The sequence below is a fragment of the Thermothelomyces thermophilus genome, chromosome 5 (genome assembly GCF_000226095.1).
Source record: "Thermothelomyces thermophilus ATCC 42464 chromosome 5, complete sequence".
In the NCBI taxonomy this organism is placed as follows: Eukaryota; Fungi; Ascomycota; class Sordariomycetes; order Sordariales; family Chaetomiaceae; genus Thermothelomyces; species Thermothelomyces thermophilus.
In genome coordinates, this window is record NC_016476.1 from 2,601,345 (window position 1) to 2,621,898 (window position 20,554).

Below are 20,554 nucleotides of genomic sequence, written 5' to 3' on the forward strand. Positions count from 1 at the left end.
TACAACGCCTGAATTGCATGCGCGTCTATTGCAGAGGATGACCGAATGCAGGAAAGGCTCAGAATATCCTCGAACTTCCGTCTCGTATACCCTTGTATGTACTGTACTTGAGGGGTAGATAGCAAAACCAAAGTGAATTCGCAAAAAAAAAATAGATGCCTTGATACAGAAACAACTATTTTAGACAGTTTATATACCAAAGATGTTGATCCGTGTCTGCTCCCTGCCATAGGCATTTATCAGGCCCTATTAAGCCGTGATTCAACCACTGTATGGAGAAAACAGGCGATGGCGACCGGGAGATTCAACACAAGCTTCAAATATAGACCCGAAGTAGCGAAAAAGCGAGCGTGTCCAGCTCAAGCGGCTTTGATGGGGGATACCCTGTTTTCTTCGCTGTACGTTTGCCCTGGCAGAGGGGCCGCACCCGGCATCGACGTCGTGAGATGCCGCAAGTGTTACATGACCCAGACGTCGACAGACCAACAAGCTGCTGTCGTCTTCGCATATGCAGAGTAAACGAGCCTGTGGGCTCAATTGCCGGCGCTGCTGGCGTCCTGCGCCCCGTTAAAAGAACGGAGAACAGAAGCGGGGAGAAAAAAAAAGAGAGAGGGTAAAAGCCTTCCATCTTTTTTTCTTTTCTTCCTCTCGAAAACGGGTCTCGCGCAGCTTGAGGAAGAGAGTGGTTCAGAAATTCTCCTTGCCCCAAACAAAGTTGAACCTGGATCATTTGTCAGTGGGGGCACTCAAGAGCCTACAAGCTAGGGATTCGACTTACCCAGGCTCGCTGTACTTGTTGCACAAGATATGTAACGTGCTTCCCAATCCCTTGGGACCACAGAAGAACACACCGGCCTCGGAGGGACTGTGTAGCTTCCTGATGCCTCTAAAGATCATATCCCAGTTAGGACGGCCAAAGTTGGTCGGTGAGCGCAACCCGGTAATCGTGTCCTTGTCGGCGTTGGCATCGTTGATCATGATGTTGGTGGCATCGTCGACCTTGATCTTGGCAGTCAGGTAGGTGTGAATCTCGATACGGTTATCCACGTCTTGTGCCTCGATGGCAAGAAGCAGGGAGCGGAACCACTCGAAGGAGCCGAAGTCTCTGCAGATCCAGAAAAAGTACACCTTGCTGAGCCGCGTCTTTTTCTGCGGGTAGTTCATCCGGTACCAGATCGACTTGAGGATGGAAGCGAACGGCGTCACGCCGATACCAGCGCCGCACAGGATCGAGATCTCATACTTGAACACGTCCTCGGATGCCGATCCAAACGGCCCGTCGATGTAGACTCGGGGAAGCACCCGCCTCAAAGCCGGATCCACCTCGTTGTTGTCCTGGTCGACGCCGACAACCTTGGACGAATCGCTCTTCTTCTTGTCGAACTCGCACCCGAGGGTCTCGGCAACCGCTCGCGTGAAGTCGCCCACGACGCGCATGTGGATCGAGATGTAATCCTCCTCGGGCGCGCTGGTCAGGGTGAACGGGTGATACTGCCACAGCGAGACGGCGGGGCAGCAGAAGAAGATGTACTGCCCGGCTCTCGTCTTTGTGTTTTCCTTCTTGATCTGGATCTCGCACACGTTGCTCGGGTGCTGGATGACCTTGGCGATGTACGTCTTGTGCCGGCCGCGGATCTCGCGGGCAATGCGCTCGGCGAGGTAGGCGAAGCCGCCGTACATCCAGTATTGCCAGAAGACGCCGATAGCCGAGGCGCCGGTCGAGACACAGAAGGGTGCGAAGTCGGACTGGATCATGCAGAAAGCGCCGTGGATGGACCAGAAGAAGAAGAAGACGATGAACATGTGGTGCGTGTACCAGAACCGCTCGTAGTTGGCGCGACGCGTCTTCTCAACCGACGTGATGACCATGCCCGTCAGGGCGATCAGCATGACGTATCCCGTCCAACCGGGACCCGAGACCAGGTTGGCCAGCAGGAATCCGTAGAAGCCGAGGTTATTCTTGGCGGCGATCTGGGCAAAGTTGTTCCAGTGGGCAATCGTGTGAACCCAAGAGAAGAAAAAGATGGACCACGCCGTGGTGATGTGGAACGTGATGTTCTTGTCGAACTGGATGATGCCGTTGAGCGGGGTCTGCCTCGCCAGCGAGATGAGCGTGCGGCAGACTGGGAAGAGGATCAGGGCGACATCGACGTGGAGGACCAGGGCAGAAGAACGGGCAATCATGAACGTCGGCCCAAACGTATCCCGCGCGACCTGGAGGCTGTCCTTGAGCGAGTAGTGCACGAAACCGAACGCGAACACGGTCGCGTGGAGCAACATGAACACGAAGACGAAACTGCGGCGGCGATTAGCCCGAGTGCCGTGCGGTGTAGCGGACAACCTGGGAGGGCAAAACCTACATTCGGCGGTACCCTTCGTTCACCATCCACCGATCGAATTTCTCCCTGGGCGTCAGTTCTTTTTGCTTCTCCTGCGTCATCTCGCCGGACAGCAACATGCGGGTGAGCGGCGTCCATCGTGACCTTTCCGACGGCTTCGTCGACCCCCCGCTACCCCAATTGCCCCCGCCGGAGCCGCCGTATCCTCCGTAACTCGCCATCTCGTTGCCTCGGGTGTTGTGGTCGCAACTCGCAAGCACGCTGGGTCCACCCTTTTCCCTCGGATATTTCCCCCCAAAACCTCGTTCCGAGATTTTGGTCTCTTGTCCTCAATCGTCTTCCTCGAGCCCTCCAGCAGGCAGTCAATGCCCGAGGCCCTGTGTCAATCCAGCGACCAAGCCGTCGGTCGGTGAAGGGAAAAAAAAGGTGTCTACGAAGTAGTAAAAAAAAATCGGACTCAGAACCTGCTGAACCGGCGAACGATATCCATCAAGATGGCGTTCGAGAAAGAGAGTCGTCGAATAGCAAAATTTAAGGAGCGGATTATGGGAGCCTGCTGTTGCCACGGGAGGCGAGGCGGTGATGGTCAGTCCAAGCACCTGGGAGAGATGGGCAGCACCGACAGAGAAGAGTGCAGGGAAAGAAGGGACGGGGGGAGATGGTCAGCGGCTCGGGCGCGGCGGGAGGTAGGGTAAAGTGATTAAAGAGGCGCCAAGCGATTCAAGCACCCGGAAACATGTTGCTGATTCGCGTAGATCATACCTGTCCACAAATGCCTACTCGCGGCGGCTTCTGTTGCGCAAACGAGGGGGGCGAAAAAAAAGAAAAAGTCGAGAAGGCACAGTTTAGGCTCGTGCCAACGCAGAAGAGCGCAAGAAACGAAGAGAAACGTGGGTCTCGAGGAGCGAGGAGGAAGCGACTGGCAAATGACTCGAAAAGGGGCAGGCGCTGTTGACGAGACGGTCCTTTGCCGTGAACAAAAGCGTTGGAAACAGTGGGACCCTCCTGGGGGGGCCTGTGTTACACCTCGTGTCTGGCAACGAGGGGGGAGAATGGCATGCGCAAGCAGCACTCCTGTGCGTAATCCGTACACTACGGGGAAAGTGAAGACGCCATCAAGGGGCAGGGACGCCTGTTCACGGGCAAGATTGGGAAAGAATCGAATGAGATCCCATGTCGTCGAAACAAAAGCCCTGCTGCGAAGGTTGCAATGGACCTGGGGGGAAGGACAGGGAGCTGCGAGGCTCTGCTGCAAACGAGCCATGTCCGTCGCGTGCGAGGGTATCGGGCCTGGGCAGCCCGGTTCGCTCCCTCCACAATCCGACCTTTCTTTTGGGGCCAGGCCCGGCTGTTGTCTGCGAGGCCTCAGGTAACTAGCTGACTTGCGACCGTTTGCCGCAAATTCGGCTGGTGTGGACGTAATACTACCAATTGATAGTGTATGTGCATACATCACCCGGGACATGGCAACGGAAGAGACCAAGAGGCGCCCTCGTACAACATCTCATCCATCTCAAAGCCTCGCAGGAGCTTCGTTGTTTCTGGGCTTTTTTTCAATGATGACGACGACCTGCCATCGGTGTCGAAAATGACTGGGGTCATAGACTTGTCAGGTGGGAACGAGAGATCAGACCGATCTCTCGGAGCGACAGGGAACTGAGGGTGGGTAATGGCGCCATCTTTGAGATGGACAAGCCCAGGGTTTTGCTTCATCTTTTTTCCCCGTCCGCCGCTGCGTACACAGTAGAGGCTGGCGAGGCGCTGCGTCTGGGATATCAGCGCTACGTTCATAGGTGGAGCGGGAGGTGGTTTGCCAAGACCCGGTTTTGTGCGACTCGAGGCCTCCATAAGCCCCTCTCTGATTGGTCAGAAGGTGGCCAGGGAGGCCGGCCTGCGTTGCGAGTTACTGTTTCGGCCAAGGATCCTGATACACACAGGCGGCGGTTCGCCTGGCCTGGCGCCAGCCAAACGTCGCACTCCGGCAGTGCTTCAATGCTCGACCAGACCCCCAGCAAGATGCATACAGACGTACTACGTATTACGGAGCACTCCGTACTGCGCCGTGTGCCAGAGGTTGTGTGGGGGAGGGGAGGGGCGAAGGTAGGGCTAAAGACACGACTCGATCAGCAGAATGGACCCATGATGGTTTGTGGGCTGAACCGAGACAAAGCTTTGCGGCGCCTCCATGAGGGAGTCTAGACTTAGTTATTAGCCACAGCTCTCAGCTGTGGCACATTCGTTCGGTCAGGAGGTGCCAGTTACATTTTGCAACTCTCTGGCTGCTCCTTGTACTGGCTAGGCACTGTACTGTACCTGGATAAAGATGCGGGAATTCAACATCGTATGTTGAAGAAATTATCGTGTACTTAGCGATCTTGTTGGAGTGTGATTGTGGTGCCGTCATCGACACCGCCCTTGGGAGCCATACGTTTGTTTAGGTGTGGCCATTCCAAAATTAGCGGCGCCTATTTATCCCTGAGCAGATCTCAGGCTTCCCAGATCGCCGGCCGCGGGCTTACACTAGAGGTCGGTCATCCTGGGGGCCTTGTGATCCCAACATGAGCACGGCACGTAGTGTACCCATTACATTATAGAGCGCTCCGAACCTGTCCATGGACGGATCGCGTTCTATCTGAGGAGGATGGGCTGGCATCCTCTCGGTCATTACATGATCATCTGGTCAGCGTGCCGACCAACAAAGAAGACTCATCCGGTCCTTCACGCAGCATCGTCTCCCCTCTCCACTATTATGCCCTCCGTACGGCTACTCGAGCGCATCTGCCCAGCAATCTGCCAATGCTCCTTGGAGGGCAGAGTGCCAGCCAACCCGATGGCCAATGTACCCAGCTGTCTGGCCGAGGTGGCGCAAGATACCCACAGTGTTCCGCGAACGAAGTGATCGAGGAAAATGGATCGACATAGGAGCTAGGTGAGGCTCATTGCCAGGTCCAGGTGGGTTGCGGTGCGTGAGATGCTGTGCCTCGCCTGATAACGAACCGAGATATGTACGAAGTAGTTTTTTATGTCTCTTACCAAAGCAAACTCGCTAGGGGAGGCGAAAATGCTGCTTCCAGACGGTGCAAACTACAGTCGTGTGGTTGACCTGAGGCTGATCAGCTTGGAGGCGCCTTACCCTTATGCGCCCGAGCATCTTTTGGGTCATGGCAACGCAAAAGGTTGCAAGTTACGGCCATCGAGTAGACGCTGCTACGTGTTGCGCCAGCGAAACTTCGATGAAATCAGCCGGCAGCTAGACTATTACTGAGATCAACGTAGCAGAAGGCACTCGCAAGTAAACCAAACAATTATAGTTCCAGGTCTCTAGGCCCAAATTAGGGGACGACTGGAGTGCCAGGCGGCTCAACAACGCGCACATGTTCCACAGGCAATTGAGATGATCCGCCGACGGCAAATGTAGTGGTCGAACTCTTCCGATTTCCAGGCTACATGATGCAGTATGAATGATGGAGGCGATGCTGCCAGCCTGTGGTCCCTCTGGCAAATTAATATCGCTCCCATCGATTCCCCATGTTAAACCGTTCCGCGGGTATACCGCGCCCTTATTCAACAAAGACGCTGTCCCCGCCGCGGAGTCCAAGAGGCAGAGATCCCAGGTCCAGAGACCCAAGCCGGCCCGTAGACAACGCGAAGCGCCCGGAACCCGGTCCGATCGACGATCGCATTCAAACCGACGCTCCCTCCCCCACCCGGTCGTAACTGCTAAACAGCATACTTCCGGGTCCACTCGCGGGCTGTCTGCTCATACTTGGCTCGGTCCGTCTTGTATACATGAGCGATCTCGGGCACCAACGGGTCGTCGGGGTTCGGGTCGGTCAGCATCGAGCAGATGGAGAGCAAGACTTAACAAGGAAAGTTAGTGTTTTGTGTCTCGGAGTATGGCAACACACGCGAATCGGCCAATCTCGTACCCTTTGAGATGGTCAATGCCGGGCTCCACTGGTCACGGAGAATGTCGAGGCAGATGCTGCCGTTTGCGTTGATGTTGGGGTGGTAGATCCTCGTATTGAATTGGACCTTTGGAGGCTTGAAGGGATAGTCGGTAGGGAACTGGATCTGGAGGAAGAAAACCCCGCCAGCGTACGGCGAGTCAGCCTGTTTGGGCGCGTTAGCCTTGACCATGCTCGGGAAAGGCGACACACTGAGCAGTCAGAGGTCAAAACTTACAGGACCCATGATTGTCGCTTGCCAGTGGAACTAATCAAAGAAACGTGTTAGCAGTGAACGATAGAGTCAGGATATGTCGATAGTAGCGCGTTATATGCGGCGGGCATTTTGTTGTTTTCGTTTGAGTTGGGGGGGGGGGGGGACCTACGAGATCCTCGCCCGAAGGGCCGGCAGAGCACGACGAGGGCGGATCGCTGCATCAAGTTAGCAACCGCCATCACATGGAGAACAAGTTTATCGAAACGATGAAACGCATCTTTCGATTCCTGCCACGGCGACCGGTCTCCCAAGGTTGGGGTCGCGGACCCCGCCCTTTGTAGCCCCACCATGGCGGGCAATCGAATGACGGCACTTCAGGGTGCCCGCAGGCTCGGCGGACAGGGAAGCGAGGGAAAAAAAAAGGACACAAGGGAGACATACCGGCCGAGGTCAGTGAGTTCCTTGTTAATGCGCTTCAGAGCCATGTCTGGGGATATGTGATGTGTGTTTTGACGACGGGGTTCGACGTCGAGAGCCTGGGGGCGCGCTGTCTGTATTTGAAGGATGTCAGCACTTTGGCTGTGGAAGGACACAGAATCCAACTGAAATGATGCAGCGAGCGCCTGTAGTGTGGCGAGAAAAGTCGGGTGCAAAAAGGGCAAGCGCAAGAGATGCAGGCGGGACGTTTTACCAGTTAACAGCAGATGGAGCTTAAGAGAGTGTTGAGTAGGATCGCCGATGAGAATGACGAGAATCCGAAGTTTGGCGAAGGTTCGTTAGGTTGCAAGAAGGAAAGTGAGGGGGGGAGGGTGCGGGTCGACAAAGGACGGGTTCAAGGCCCCCACTCTGCCCAAGGCTGAGCCCAGGCAATGTTGGCCAAGCGGATTTTCAGGCAAGAACCGAGCTGCTGCTGGGGTCGCCGAGTTGACGCCCAATCGCCAATCAGCGCTCTTCATTAGTTAGTGGGTTTGGTGGTTTGCTCACGCGACGCCATTCGCCGGGTGACCACACTGACTTGACGGCGCCGCCGACCATTAACACGTTTGCGAGTAAGTCACGAGCATGACTGTTAGTAGCAAAGTCACTGATACCGTTGCAACCCGAGCGACCCGGAAGAGCATCAAACAAGGACTCGATGTCGTTGCCACACGGTCAGCCTGGGGACCGCGTTTTGTATACGCCAAGGCATCCACGGAACACATTCCGGTGTAAATACGGATCATATGCATACATTGGCGATACCGTATCTGATGGGAGCCAGCGCACTCTCTGCCTTCTCCAAACTTGCAAAAATATGCATCTGCATGCTCAACTCAACTCAACACACACACAAACACACACAGCAGTGGCGGATCAGCAACCCGGTAATCCTCCAACTGATCCAAAGACTTTTTCGAGGAGAAAGCCTCTTTCAGGATCATTCTCCAGCCATAAGCTCTGGCAGCCGTAAGGTAGCGGGCTGTCTTCGGCCCTTGGTTATGCGAGCCCTGCTCGTCCGTAACCGGGAGGGCCGATGGCGAGCAAACCGGGTGCTCTATATTATCTCGTGCACATCTCTTGGACATAGATGTACGTACATGCAGCAGCGCACGGGCCCCTGTACCTTCAAGCATCCCTAGACGGAAGAGCCGGCCCAATATCTAGACAAAGGCCTGAACCCCAGTAATGGCCCGGCCGAGAATGAGGCCTAGTCTCGTGCGTTAGCTCATGAGGTCTCAAACGTCAGCAGCTCCCTTGACTCACTGTGAATGTCGCTCTGACCCTCGTAGGTCTGGGTGACATAGAGGTTCGCAACATGGCGGCCGATCATGTACTCGTCGCTGACGGCGTTGCCGCCAAAGATCTCCTGCAGGACCCTCGCGTTGTGGAGGGCCCTGTCGCAGTTCTGGCGCTTGATCATGCTGATCATCTCGGGCGTCGCCTTGCCTTCGTCCTTGAGCCGGCCGACCTGGATGGCCGCGAGAGTACCGTAGGCGGCATCCGTGGTCGCATCTGCCAGTTTCTTCTGGATTAGCTGATATTTGGCGAGGGGGTTGCCCTTGAACTGCTTCCGCTCGAGCGCATAGGCCCTGGCCCGCGCGATGCAGTCCTCGAGGGCGCCGATGACGCCGAGGGCAATGCCGTATCGGGCGCTGTTGAGGCAGGTGAAGGGTCCCTTGAGGCCCTCGATATCGGGAAACATGTTCTCCTTCGGAACGGGACAGTCCTCCAGATGGATCATGCCGGTAATCGAGGCGCGGAGTCCGGTCTTGTTCTTGATGGCGGGCGTCTCCAGCGTCCCGGCGGGGCACTGCTTCCTGTCGACCAGGAAGCCGCGGATCTTGCCCGTCTCCTGCAGCTTCGCCCACACAACGAGCACGTCGGCGATGGGCGAGTTGGTGATCCACGTCTTGGACCCTTTGAGCAGGTAGTATCCCTTCTTCTGCGGGTGCTCGCGCGCGACGGCCTCCATCGAGCCAGGGTCGCTGCCGTGGTTCGGCTCGGTCAGGCCGAAGGCACCGATGATCTTGCCCTTTGCCATGGCGGGGAGATACTTGTCCTTCTGCTCGGCGGAGCCAAAGTCATTGATAGCGCCCATGACCAGCGACGACTGCACAGACATGCTGCTCCGGTACCCGCTATCGACGCGTTCCACCGCCCGAGTGATCAGCGCGCCGGCGACGGTCGAGACACCAGCACAGCCGTATCCGTTGATGGTGGCACCGAGCAGGCCCAGCTCGCCCATCTCTTGGAGGATCTTGGGATCATAGTGTTCATCCCGGTACGCCTCTGGTATTCCATGTCAGTCTCGAAGGGGTCAATAAAAAAAAAAAAACATGGTGCAAAAGGCCGAAGCGTCTTACGGAGCACTCGCGGCAGCAGGTGCTCCTGACAGTACCGCTCAGCTGTTTCCGAGATGGCCAGTTCCTCTTCGGTCAACAAGTTCCTGGACCCGAGCGGGTCTTCCCAGTTGAACTGCGGGACGGCAGGAGTTGATGAGGCATAAGTCCTAACCGCGTGCGATGGGCGATGGACAAGAGCCCTCGTGGGCAGTCGTCGCAGGAGGAGACGCGACATTGCTGTTAGAGAGATGTTCTGCGTACGGGATGCTTGTTCTGTTTCGTGGTATTGTATCAATGCTTATTACCAACAAGTGTCAAGCCAAGCATTCCCCCGCTCATGCCTCGGGATATCGCGAGGATCGCCGTCATCGGGGGATCGTTTTCCAGCGCCGTCGTGGAGACGCGGTGGGCGCTCCCCCCTCCCCCCCCCCAGTGCTAGCCGGCTTTGTTCGGGTGTTGTTGACCGAGATGAACCGGCCGAGAAGGGTTAGGGTTACGTCTCACCCAAGCCGCTCATCACGCGGTGATGTCTGTCTCTCCCTCATGGCCCGCTGGCTGGGCAGATATAAACTCGGGAGATGTTAGTAGTGAAGAACTTTCTTCAAGGATGTGGCAAAACTGGATTTTCCTCCTCAAAGTCAAGCGATTACTCAACCGGGAGAAGGAGAGATGATACAAAGCCGCATACCCATACATATATACACATACAGACCGGCCAACCCCCTTCCCTCTTTTCCCCATAACGCCGTGCGATGCTCTCTACTTGAACACTGCTGTCCGAAACCATGCGAGGCCTGGTGTGTCCCGCAGTCCCGCACTACCTACCCGTGTCAGCAGGCAGGTTGACCATCTCGTACTCCCCGGCACCGCCTCTCCCTCTCCCTCGTCCTCTGCCCCGCGTAAAGCCTGCCTCCTCCTCGTGCCCATCCGCACCGCTTTCCCCGCCGTCGCCATTGTTTCCGCCCGTCCCCCCGGCTGTCGACGCCGCGCCGCCCCCTCCAAACGATATCGGCTGCAGCTGGCGATAGCGACAGCCCCACGTAGCCAGGGTGACCGACACGGCGCTTGCCACCGCCATGGCGAGCCACCACCCCTTGTGCCGCGGCAGCTGTCCCGAATACAACGTCACGACGACGAGATGGATGGCGTGTAGGGACAGCGCGAAGTCGAGGACGAGTTTGGAGCGGCCGACGAGGATCACTATCGCGACGGCCCTGTAAATTTGCGTTTCGAGAGTCAGCTATCTTTCCCACGAGGTCCGTGAGAGGGGGGCCGCCGGGGGGGGGGGGGGGGAAGGGAGGCGAGGAAGAGGATAGTGGCGCCATGCGGGCAGCCAGGAAAGGAACAAACTTACATCGCCAATCCCCCATCCAGAACCCACACGAACCCCATCAGCCACCCCTGCGTCGTGTCGCCGCGCACGGCGTCCCAGCCAAAGACAAGGTCCAAGCTGAACTTGGTGCCCGCTATTAGCACGGTAAAGAGCATCAGGATCAGTGCGACGGCATAGTACAGCCCCTGCAGCGCGGCGATCTGGCTGAGGATCTTGAGCGGCGGGAGCTCGGAGAGGGCGCCGGGGCGCGGCGGCCGTCGCCGACGCGCCATGAGGTTGCTGTGGTTGGAAAAGGAGAGGCCCGAGGGCGTGCGGTTCCTTGTCGTCGACTACGAAGGTCTCGAATCCTCGTACTGCGCAGTCGATGGGTTGTGTGGACAGGAGCGGACCGGTACCGGTCGAGGTTGTAGGACACAACTCTTCGGGAGACGGCTCGTTGTCGCGCGCAACTCGGTGTCGGCAGCGACTGATGGGCGGGGCGCAATGGAAAAGGTTGAGGGTTGCCTTCAGCGTCCAAGGTCAAGTGATTGTAATTCTTGCAGGCGATGCGATGCCCGATCAGTCCCTGCTGATGGTTCGCGCCATGAAGCATGCCTAGAAACCGTCTTGCTGGACAGAGCGACATGCGCCAGGGCAATGACTGCCGTTCGTTACCTGCAGCCCTCTCTGTAATGTCCAGACACTTTGCACGTAAGGGCAGGTAATTTCCAGCGGACCAGGGCCACCAACCAAATACGGAACACCTAATCAAGGTGTAGTGTAGTTCAGCAGGCCGGCCCCACCGACCCACTCGGTCTCAGCTTCCCGCTCGCAGCCCGGAAAGCGGGACATTCCGAATTCGTTCGAGGCTTCGGAAGCTCTGTCAAGCTCGAATAAACGGCTGCGTACACCAAAAAAAGAAAAGGAAAAATACGAAAGTCCTGAATCAAAGTCAACGTTCCCGCCAACGATATCCCTACCTATCCAGTACCTACTCCGACCGCGAACGCTCGAACCAAGCAAAGCACCTTGAACTCTCTTCCCCGGTAGCTGTTCACCCAGAAGAGAGGCACGGAGCAAAAAGACCGAACGGCAGACGATTCGACCGAGACAACCCCTCCTTCTCTCTCTCTTCGCGCCAAACCATGGGCCTCTTCAACATCTTCTCCCCGTCCGAGGAGGAAAAGCGCGCGGCCGAGGTCCGCACGGGTGCCGTCGCCCCGACCCGCGCCGAGCGGCAGAAGTGCTGGGCCGCGCGCGACGCCTACTTTGCGTGCCTCGACGCCCACAACATCGTCGACGCGATCAAGGACGACAAGAAGGCGGCCGCGGCGTGCGGCGGGGAGGGCGCGCAGTTCGAGAAGGATTGCGCCGCCCAATGGGTGAGTTAGTTTGATTGATTACCGCTATTGTTTATCTGCTGTTCGCTGGGCGGTGGCGGAGACCTGCCTGCCTATGGCGGGCATGGCGTTTGTTTCTCAGACAGACAGACAGAGAGAGAGAGAGAGAGAGAGAGAATTTACTGACACAGGCGCCTGGTTTGGCGGGCGGCAGGTCACATACTTCAAGAAGTGGCGGGTGCAGGACATCCAGAAGAAGGCGAGGCTGAAGGAGCTCGAGGCGCAGGGGGCGAATAAGATGGACGTGCAGACCGAGTTCGCCCCTAGGAGGTGATCCAGGACACGGTCTTGCTGCTGGCTGGTGCTGTGCGAGTTGCACAAGACAGGCAGAATGTATTATACGATGTAATATGGTCTTCTTGCGCATTTGGGATGATCCTCTGAATACTCGGCGTCGGTTTGGATTGGGTCTAGGCAACACTGTTGAACATCTCAATACACTAGAGATTAGAGTCGGGTCTTCCGTATCTGGGGATTGCTTGGGCTACGGTTTCTTAGCCGACCGAAACCCACGAGGACAATATCCCAAGTCCGACATCATATTGTATCCGTACCTGGCCTTCATCCGAGATATGCTCCTCCTCTCAAAGACCATCTGACCAAGGAGCAAGAATAACATCACACGATAGCACGTTACGGATTGATCACACAAAGACCGATAGTCCCGATGTTGGAAGTCCTGGGTGACCAAGAATATGTCCATTGCCCACAACAGAGGTCTAGTTGAATGACTTGCTAGTGCGATTCTAGCGACAGCCTGTCCCGGCCATGGGTGATTAGAGGAGAAGCGAAATACGGATCCAACCGACATGGAAAAGAGAAACTGGTGTGAACATAACCGTATAGGAAAGAAAGACAAGACTGACAGAAGAAAAAAAAAAGTACAGGACAAAGGAACTTGCGTGGTGTGTATGCTGCTTGATGCTTCGTGGTATCATGTTGTGTGCAATGAGACAGATGTTGAGATGAAAAACCACCGGGCTCGTACAGTTCCCACCATTCACCTTTCCCTTTCCGCTTCCAATGCCGAGCTTCTCTCTGGTGTAAATCGTCCGGCTATTCTACCGGCGCGGATCTTGCCCAAGACCCGACTGCGCACCATTCTTTGCAGAAGTCGAGGTCGAACTTGCTCCCACTCCAGCCGGACGGGCTGCGCCTCCAACACCGATGGTTGTTGTGGCACCTCGCCCCGCTGCGACGACTCAACATCATCGCACTACGACGTGGATTGAGCACGAGCCGAACCCGCCTTTGGAAGGGGCGGCAACGCCTTGTCGAGGCTTTCGCGACTGAGCTGCTGTGGTATGCTCAGGGACTTCTGGGACCCTCCGAGACTGCGGGGGCCGCCGTTGCTGCCGTTGCCGCTGCCAATACCGTATCCACTATCGGCACTGTTCGGCTTCGCTTGCCCGGTATACCCATGCCCCGTCTTCGGCGGAGTTGGTGGAGGCCGTGCGTTCATGTTGCTGCTTCCCTTGCTGCCACTGCGGCTGCCAAGGAGCGGGTTTGCGAATCCCGGTGCCAGCTCGTCGCCCTCCTTAGCGGGGGTCAATGGCCGGCCCTCGCTTTCCGTTGTGAGGCTACTAACGTGACTGTTTCGGCTGCGGTCTCCCGTTGATGTGCCCTCAGCCGCTTCTTCCACGACGGGAAGAATAGTCGTCTCTCTGCGCTCGGTTGCCGACGGACTCCCATTCTGGCTGGATTTGCCGGGCCCCGCGTTGTTTGAGGTAGGAGCGGTGATGGTCGTTCTGAGAACCCGCTCCGGTACGTCTTCCTCTGTCCCAGCTCCCTCCCAGGCTCTCGTCTGCTGCGCTGCCCGGGTTTGGCCCGGTGGCGAAGAGGTGGGGGGTAATGGAGGCCCGCGGCTCGGGACAGGGGGGACTGCAGCAGCCGATTCGGCCGCGAGCGCAGCATCCCGCTCTTGCGCGGCCCTGGAAGCTTCTTCTCGCGACATGGTCATGCTCGAAATAAAGTTGATAAACCGCTCGCCATATTCTTGGGGCGGGAGGGCCGAAATCTGACTGCGATCACTTGAAAGGCCTTTCCAGAAGTGTTCTATCTTCTTGACGATACCGTACTAATAACGAGGAAGTTAGCTCAGTCCAGTTAAAGCGTGAGAGAGTCCTGCGGAGGGAAGGGGGTTCAGCATACATGGGTGAGGCAGTCGATCACGCCCAAGTAGTAGATCTCATCTGCTGGAGCATTGTCCTCATGCGTCGCCCTAAAGCCACCGTCATCCTGGTTGAAGATAAATCCTGGCCGGCCCTGGCCTTCCTCGAGTTCATCCGGCATCCGGCTGCTGGTCTCTCCCATCGGCACGGGCTTTTCAGACTGGATCATTTGGCGCAGCTCTCGAGCCTTGCGTTGGTTTTCCAACTTGGAGGGCGTCCGCATGAGAACTGAATGAGGGTCGAAGTCTTCTGAGGCACTGTTACTCCCGCCCGGGTTGAAGACGCGTAGCGTTTTATCCCGCAGATTCTCCTCGTTGCCCCTCTGGAGATCGTGGATGCCTATGAGCAAAGAGTAATCCATAATCTGCAATCTTTGCAAGAGCCGCACATCTTTGTACAGTTGCTCCAGGAAGAGTTGTCTTTTTTGGAGGCCCAGCTCGAGATTTCTCTTCCGCCGGAGCCAGTTCAGATCCTTCAGGGTGGCCCTTGGATTGTGTTCCAAGTCTTCTTCCTTGTAATCCCGACCGATAGTCGAGCCCTTCAAGTCAAATGTTTGGTGGATGTCCCTGTGAGGCGGGAATAAGTTGTTCATGACGACAAAATGGATCTTTCTCCCGTACGGCATCTTGACCCGGTGAAGTCCGTAGAACTGTGAAAGGAGCGTGTTGGGGTTTTCCTTGACGTGTTGGTAGTAATCCTTCAAGATCCTGCGGAGGAACTTATGCTCAGCGTGGTGGATGGTCTTGATGATGTACTTGTAGTCCCGGGAAAAGTAGAAAAAGCTCCCGCTCTTTCCCGGGGACCCGAGTTCTGACAGGATGTACTTTCCGGTCAGCGACATGAGGTAGTCGGCAGGATCCAGCCGGAAGAGGGCGCGCAGGTGGCGAAACACCCAAGGGGCGTAATCCTTGAACTTGAAGTCGTACTTGGCTGACGGGACCAGCTCGTTTCCGGCGATATCAAAGGTGGACTTCTGCTTCACGTCGAAATCGGCGTCGGTCAGGGGCCGGTCGAGCTTGGCATTGGTTCGTGAGACGGCCACGCGGATGCCAGTCAGCATGTTATAGGCCGTCACCCAGTTCGCGTGCGTCTCGTCAACCTTTGTCCCGACCAGCACCCTGTCGTCATCCTCGAGCTCCCTCCTCCTCCTCTTACTGGCACGCTTCTGTCTGTACGCCTCTGCCCAACGCATGGCGTCCTCGTCAGGGATGACCTCGTCCCGCGGGCCATCAGAATGCAGGGAACGCGTGTTTCTCCTCGCCAAGCTCAGAGACGCCCGGCGCCCACCAGACGGCGTGATGGTCGGCGAGAATCTGCCGCTTGAATAGGCGGTGTCAAATCCGTCTCGCGAGCCGCGCGCGGATGACGTCTTGGGCACTTCTAGGGTGTGCCGATGCTTGATCCCGGGCGTGGGAGGAGACTGCAACTGGCCAGACGAGTTTGGCTGGTCGTAGATGGGAGGTGAAGAGTATCGATGGGGCGATTTCTGATTTCTCTGGCTCGAGGCTGCGCTCGCCCCGGGCGCAGGCGGGCTGGCGGCAGGGACGCTCGGCGAGGAAGGCCCACCGTCAACCGTGCGAACGTCGCCTTTACCGGCAGGATGCAAGTGCACTTCAACACTCGGTAGTGACTGTGGATTGCCGTTCTCGGGTGTGGCGCGTGGAATTCCGTCGCTCAGCTTTCGGCCCTGCAAATCATCGCCGGCCCCCCTATTCCCCGAGTTTGGGACCGTCCGATCGACGAGTGTTGCCGAGTGAGTAGATTGCAGCGATCTTCGGCTGGCAGACTCGACACCGGCCACACCATTAGGTTCTCCGCCAGAAGGTCCATTCCGTGACGAACTCATACTCCGTGGGCCGGATGAGTCCTTGGCAGCCCGCTGGTCCGGTTCGATGGACGTTTCGGATGTGCTGGATGAAGTCGTCGAGTTGGCCGAACTCCCGCCAAAGCTCTCGTTGGACGTGTGCGAATGCGGCTGGCGAACCATTTGTCCATGGGCTTTCGGTTGGGTTAAGCCGTACTCGACGGCCCGGTCGAGGTGCACAACACCCGAGGACTGCGAGTCAATTGCCGTGTTCGCGTCCGACACGAAGGAGGGCATTTCGGGGCCGGCGATGGGGGTCGGGATGCGCTCGGCAACTGTGACTCCGTCGGCGAAGGTCCAAGATCAGGCCCGGCCGGCAGCTGCAAACATGCTCGGGGAGGCCAAAATTGAGTAGCGAATTGATAAATGAAGGTTCGGCGCGATGTCGTCGTCGGATAGGGTCATAAAGGGGGGGAGGGGAATGCTCGGCTCTCTGGCGTGTTGTCGTCAGGGTTGCGCTTGGCGGTCTAGTTGTTTCTGGGCGGCGGGACGTTTAGGAACCAGGCGAGCGGAGCTGGAACTGAGGTCGCTCGTTGGTGATTTGCCCAGTTCTCTTTCCAATCAGCGGCATCAAGAAAACTCGTTGAGATGCGTGGCAGCGGGCAATTGCGACGGTATAGCACCGCCTGTATCATTCGACGTGTACGAAGTGTGGAAAGCAGAGCAGCGCGGAACGGCAACAAGGGAACGCTCGTTCGCGGTGGCTGTGGTGACCGGGGCCAAGGGACGGGCTCGGGGGTTGGAACTTGGCGCAGCTGTGAGGAGAAATTGTGTGGGCCGACCTTGCCCAATTGAAGCTCCGCTGACAACAAGGAAATGGAGCACAGCGCATGGAGCCGGACCACCACCCGCGGTATGGCATTTCCAGTTGGCAGGGCAGTTACGGGGCGCAGGGCTTCGGGTAGCAGCTGGGTAGTGCCTTATTAGATACCGAGCGACCTACCAAAGGTTACACTACCTTAGTTAGGTACGCGACTTTAGTGCGTTTGCAATGCGAGAGCACGACGGAAAATGTACTCTTGAAGTAGAATAACCTCACATACCACCTACCTTTCTCGACTTGTTATCAGTCAGGCATGATAACGTTATGCTCTCGTTTTGCTTTTCCTCTTCATTCCTCGGCGACATAGATTGTCGGCCTCCTTTTTTTTTTCTCTTCATTTCATCCTCGTATCGCCTCCCATCAATCAGGTACGCACCGTGCTTCCTTGCGAACCACGCAGTATCGTCGGGCACCTCCTTGGCAGCGCATACAGGGGCTGGAGATTACTGCGGATTAACACTAATAACACACTAGAGGTAACCAGTCAGCTGGTTCATTCTCGAGAAGCGAAGCTTTTGTTGAGGAACGTCTCTGCCATAGCTATCCGTCTAATACCCGATTTCGCTGGATTTTTGGATTGTTACCAATGCCAAAATAACGGACAAGCCTGATTCGGCCGTTGCTTGATTTTCGAACCTCAATTTGCAGGGATTCATTTCGCCATCCCCCTGGTTCCGGTGCCTGGAAGGAGAGGCCTCTGCTGATTGCCCCACCCAGAATCGGAAGGCCGGCAGCTCGGCTGTTCCACCTTGTGTCGTCACTCTTCTCGCTGTTGAGGAGATGGGCAAGGGTAGGCTACAGTGGCACTGTAACAGACCAGTGCCTTGCTCTGGGGACAGACATACGTACTGTATGTACATATATACAGTACATACATTCACGAGCAAGTAATCCATAACTACATGTTTGTGAAGTGATGCGGGGGTTTGGTTGTCCACGAATATTTAGGACATCCTCCACCTTCAGGTTTCCTTCAGGTTTCGCACATCAATTCAATCTCCAGTTTTTACTCGCAGCTACTCCCAAACAAGGCTCAGCAAAACTGGCAGACAGCGTGAGCCCTGCAAGAAGCAGTATATCATAAACGGGAGAGGACTGGTTACAACGGTGCAGCGCAGCGATGAACATCAAGTACCCTGAGGTCTAACTAATGATATTACTGTCTCTAGGATTAACTACAGCGTACAGTATCAAGTCATCTTGGAACAGACGTCTCATTCATCACTCATCAGGTCCACATCAACACCATCCGGGTATCGGCAGGAACATCAACAACAGCCGGACGCCACCGCGCTTCCCAGTGCCCAGACCACGCATGAGAAACCAAAGAAAAACAAGGAAAGAAAAAGAGAAAAAATCAAAAGGGCGCCACCACCTACCCCACACTTACTCGGTCCGCCGCTCGACGATCGGCTGCCCCACCGGCCTGCCCATCACGAAGCCGGAGTTCGGCCCACCAAGCTGGAATACTCTCTGGCCGCGGACCCAGGTCTCGCGGACGCGGCCGGTGAAGGTGTGGCCCTCCCAGGGGGAGACGCGGTTCTTCCAGCGCATCTCGGCCGCGCGCAGGGTCCAGACGTCGGCGTCGTCGAAGACGCACACGTCGGCGTCCATGCCGGCGCGCAGCCCGCCCTTGCGGTGCGCCAGCCCGACCTGCCGCGCCGTCGCCTGGGAGCACATGCGCACAATGTCGACGACGGACGGCGCCCGGTCCCCGCGCGCCGCCCGCTCCGCCGCCGTCGTGTGCAGGATCGGCAGCCCGAGGCCGACCGACGAGATGCCGCCCCACGCGGCGAGGAAGTCGCCTTGCTCTTTGGCTTCGGCTGCGCAGGCGGCGGGGGATCCTTCCGCCGCCGCCGCCGTTGTGGCTGCGCCGGGCGTTTGGGCCCCGGGAAGCAAGTCGACGGCATCCTCATCCTCATCCTCCTTTTCCTTTTCCCGTCCTCGTGCTCGAAGTTCTGCTTTCGCTTCTTTCTCTCGCCTCCTCTCCTTCTTCGCTCCCCCCCCTCCAATCCCCTGTTCCCCTCCTAGCTGCGGCACCTCGATGCCAGAGTCGGCGTGCCGCACGGCCGGCCGGGGCCCCTCCTGGTAGGCGGTCTGAAGGTGCGGCGGCAGCAGCTTGAGCTCCGGCGTGCACGGGGAGTGGTCCGAGACGATGGTCTTAATGCACCCGTCGGCGTCGGTGATCTCGTCCCAGAGCTTGTCCTGGTTCGTCTGCGCGCGGATCGGCGGGCAGCACTTGTGCCTGGTGTCGCCGTCCGGGATGTCGTCGGACGCGAGGCCGAGGTAGTGGAAGCACGTCTCGGCCGTGATGTTGATGCCGTCCTGGCGCGCCTTGCGCAGGACGGGAACGCACTCGGCCGCGGAAAGGTGAACAATGTGCAAGTGCAGCTGCGGGGCCAGGTGGGCCAGCGACAAGATCTGCTCCACGGCGGTCGTCTCGAAGACGGGCGGTCGCGAGTCCAAGAAAGTGCCGTAGCTGCCCGGTTCGCCGGCGGGCTGGGCCGGGGCTTCGGATTGCTGCGCTGCGTCTCCTTCGGGGGCGGCAGCCGGAGGGACCATCTCGGCGTGGAACATCAGCGTGGTGGGCGTGCCATTCAACGTCTTCATTGCTAGTGCAATGTCACTTGGCGACACGGCAGGAAACTCCTCGACCTGGCTGTTGGGTCAGTGATCCATTCAGCTCAATGTTTTGTCTCCCGTCAGCGAGACTCACGCCTGAGTCGATGAGGAAGCCCTTGAAGCCACGGACGCCGGCTTCTACCAAAGGGAGCAGCTCGTGAGCATTGCCGGGGATGACGCCGCCGTAGAAGCCAACGTCGACCCAGCACTGCCCCTGGCTAGCAGCGAGCTTCTCCTGGAAGCCCTTGAGGGTGGTTGTGGGAGGGATGGCATTCAATGGCATGTCAATGACGGTGGTGACACCTCCGGAGGCCGCAGCCTGAGTGCCCGTGTTGAAGCCTTCCCACTCTGTGCGACCGGGCTCGTTCAGGTGCACATGAGCATCGACGAGCCCCGGGAGCAAGAGCTTCGGGCTATAGTCATGGTATAGGGTCTCCGGCGGAAAGGAGCTCTGAGGGAGGACCTGTGAGACGACGGAGAGGATCTTGCCAGTGGCCGGCGAGATGATTATCGTTGCGGGGGTGAGCACGAGCGAGTCATCCGGAAGCGTGATGACGGTCCTCGTCGAGGCCAAGACGACGACGGGCTCATCGTGGGAGGGGGTCGGGACCGTCATCTTGAATAACGGGCAGTGCTCTCAAACGGTGGCTTCTCGGGGAAAAGAGGGGAACGAGAGAGGCGCTGATAACGGTGATAGGTATGGGGAGAGACGGGCCTACGATCGGAAGGACGAAGTCCTTCTTCTCTTCGTCTATCGGGTGGCTCGGGCAAAGTGGGTAGGAGTGAGTTGGAACGGGGGAACAAACTGATTCATTATCGACGTCGGGAGCGCAGATAAGCCGAGCGGGAAAGAGGTTATGATGGGACAAATGAGACAGGTGGGTAAGGGCCCAAGAGATAAAGGAAGGTGGCCCAAGAGCGGCCCTCCCGAGTTTGGCCGGCACACGGTCTCCGTTTTCAACTTCTCCGACCGATCCAACGCAAAGGAAGATATGTGGGCTCAAGGAGTCTCGACGCAAGAGAGAGCCCCAGAGAGG

At 57.4% G+C, this 20,554-nt stretch overlaps 7 protein-coding genes across 7 annotated transcripts; 1 reads left to right on the forward strand and 6 right to left on the reverse strand.

Moving 5' to 3' along the window:
• Positions 1–687: 687 nt before the first annotated feature.
• On the reverse strand, positions 688–2,560 carry MYCTH_2066622 (uncharacterized protein; the record flags this gene model as incomplete). Its single annotated transcript, XM_003665209.1, has 3 exons — positions 688–721; positions 779–2,296; positions 2,361–2,560. The coding sequence occupies 3 exons, from the start codon at positions 2,558–2,560 to the stop codon at positions 688–690; spliced, it is 1,752 nt and encodes a 583-aa protein (XP_003665257.1).
• A 2,852-nt stretch (positions 2,561–5,412) lies between these two features.
• Positions 5,413–7,188, reverse strand: MYCTH_2308798 (uncharacterized protein). Its single transcript, XM_003665210.1, has 5 exons — positions 6,945–7,188; positions 6,673–6,718; positions 6,525–6,554; positions 6,269–6,452; positions 5,413–6,199 (listed from the first exon to the last, which is right to left on the reverse strand). Exons 1-5 carry the CDS (start codon positions 6,986–6,988, stop codon positions 6,060–6,062), a joined length of 444 nt encoding a protein of 147 aa, XP_003665258.1. The 5' UTR covers positions 6,989–7,188; the 3' UTR covers positions 5,413–6,059.
• A 944-nt stretch (positions 7,189–8,132) lies between these two features.
• On the reverse strand, positions 8,133–9,740 carry MYCTH_2308801 (uncharacterized protein). Its single transcript, XM_003665211.1, has 3 exons — positions 9,347–9,740; positions 8,247–9,272; positions 8,133–8,190 (listed from the first exon to the last, which is right to left on the reverse strand). The coding sequence occupies exons 1-3, from the start codon at positions 9,558–9,560 to the stop codon at positions 8,144–8,146; spliced, it is 1,287 nt and encodes a 428-aa protein (XP_003665259.1). The 5' UTR covers positions 9,561–9,740; the 3' UTR covers positions 8,133–8,143.
• Positions 9,741–10,084: 344 nt separating this feature from the next.
• MYCTH_2135222 (uncharacterized protein) lies at positions 10,085–11,307 on the reverse strand (the record flags this gene model as incomplete). The annotated part of the gene is made up of 3 exons (XM_003665212.1): positions 10,680–11,307; positions 10,151–10,539; positions 10,085–10,095 (listed from the first exon to the last, which is right to left on the reverse strand). Exons 1-3 carry the CDS (start codon positions 10,928–10,930, stop codon positions 10,085–10,087), a joined length of 651 nt encoding a protein of 216 aa, XP_003665260.1. The 5' UTR covers positions 10,931–11,307.
• Positions 11,308–11,473: 166 nt separating this feature from the next.
• MYCTH_2308806 (uncharacterized protein) lies at positions 11,474–12,416 on the forward strand. The gene is made up of 2 exons (XM_003665213.1): positions 11,474–12,019; positions 12,192–12,416. Exons 1-2 carry the CDS (start codon positions 11,783–11,785, stop codon positions 12,309–12,311), a joined length of 357 nt encoding a protein of 118 aa, XP_003665261.1. The 5' UTR covers positions 11,474–11,782; the 3' UTR covers positions 12,312–12,416.
• A 698-nt stretch (positions 12,417–13,114) lies between these two features.
• MYCTH_2308809 (uncharacterized protein) lies at positions 13,115–16,475 on the reverse strand. Its single transcript, XM_003665214.1, has 2 exons — positions 14,189–16,475; positions 13,115–14,114 (listed from the first exon to the last, which is right to left on the reverse strand). Exons 1-2 carry the CDS (start codon positions 16,307–16,309, stop codon positions 13,254–13,256), a joined length of 2,982 nt encoding a protein of 993 aa, XP_003665262.1. The 5' UTR covers positions 16,310–16,475; the 3' UTR covers positions 13,115–13,253.
• Positions 16,476–18,130: 1,655 nt separating this feature from the next.
• Positions 18,131–20,253, reverse strand: MYCTH_2308812 (uncharacterized protein). Its single transcript, XM_003665215.1, has 2 exons — positions 19,612–20,253; positions 18,131–19,550 (listed from the first exon to the last, which is right to left on the reverse strand). The coding sequence occupies exons 1-2, from the start codon at positions 20,131–20,133 to the stop codon at positions 18,282–18,284; spliced, it is 1,791 nt and encodes a 596-aa protein (XP_003665263.1). The 5' UTR covers positions 20,134–20,253; the 3' UTR covers positions 18,131–18,281.
• Between the last annotated feature and the right edge of the window lie 301 nt (positions 20,254–20,554).

Excerpts from the sequence above, each read along its gene's own strand:
- MYCTH_2308812 (XM_003665215.1), bottom strand. The coding sequence starts at position 20,133 with ATGACGGTCCCGACCCCCTCCCACGATGAGCCCGTCGTCGTCTTGGCC. Across the intron at positions 19,551-19,611 it reads GCTTCCTCATCGACTCAGGC|GTCGAGGAGTTTCCTGCCGT; the intron begins GTGAGTCTCGCT and ends CCCAACAGCCAG.
- MYCTH_2308798 (XM_003665210.1), bottom strand. The coding sequence starts at position 6,988 with ATGGCTCTGAAGCGCATTAACAAGGAACTCACTGACCTCGGCCG. Across the intron at positions 6,555-6,672 it reads GCCCTTCGGGCGAGGATCTC|TTCCACTGGCAAGCGACAAT; the intron begins GTAGGTCCCCCC and ends TTCTTTGATTAG. Across the intron at positions 6,453-6,524 it reads AAGCGACAATCATGGGTCCT|GCTGACTCGCCGTACGCTGG; the intron begins GTAAGTTTTGAC and ends GCGCCCAAACAG.
- MYCTH_2308809 (XM_003665214.1), bottom strand. The coding sequence starts at position 16,309 with ATGCCCTCCTTCGTGTCGGACGCGAACACGGCAATTGACTCGCAGTCC. Across the intron at positions 14,115-14,188 it reads TGATCGACTGCCTCACCCAT|TACGGTATCGTCAAGAAGAT; the intron begins GTATGCTGAACC and ends CCTCGTTATTAG.
- MYCTH_2308801 (XM_003665211.1), bottom strand. The coding sequence starts at position 9,560 with ATGTCGCGTCTCCTCCTGCGACGACTGCCCACGAGGGCTCTTGTCCAT. Across the intron at positions 9,273-9,346 it reads CCTGCTGCCGCGAGTGCTCC|AGGCGTACCGGGATGAACAC; the intron begins GTAAGACGCTTC and ends ATGGAATACCAG. Across the intron at positions 8,191-8,246 it reads GGGTCAGAGCGACATTCACA|GCCTCATTCTCGGCCGGGCC; the intron begins GTGAGTCAAGGG and ends GCACGAGACTAG.
- MYCTH_2308806 (XM_003665213.1), top strand. The coding sequence starts at position 11,783 with ATGGGCCTCTTCAACATCTTCTCCCCGTCCGAGGAGGAAAAGCGCGCG. Across the intron at positions 12,020-12,191 it reads AGGATTGCGCCGCCCAATGG|GTCACATACTTCAAGAAGTG; the intron begins GTGAGTTAGTTT and ends GGCGGGCGGCAG.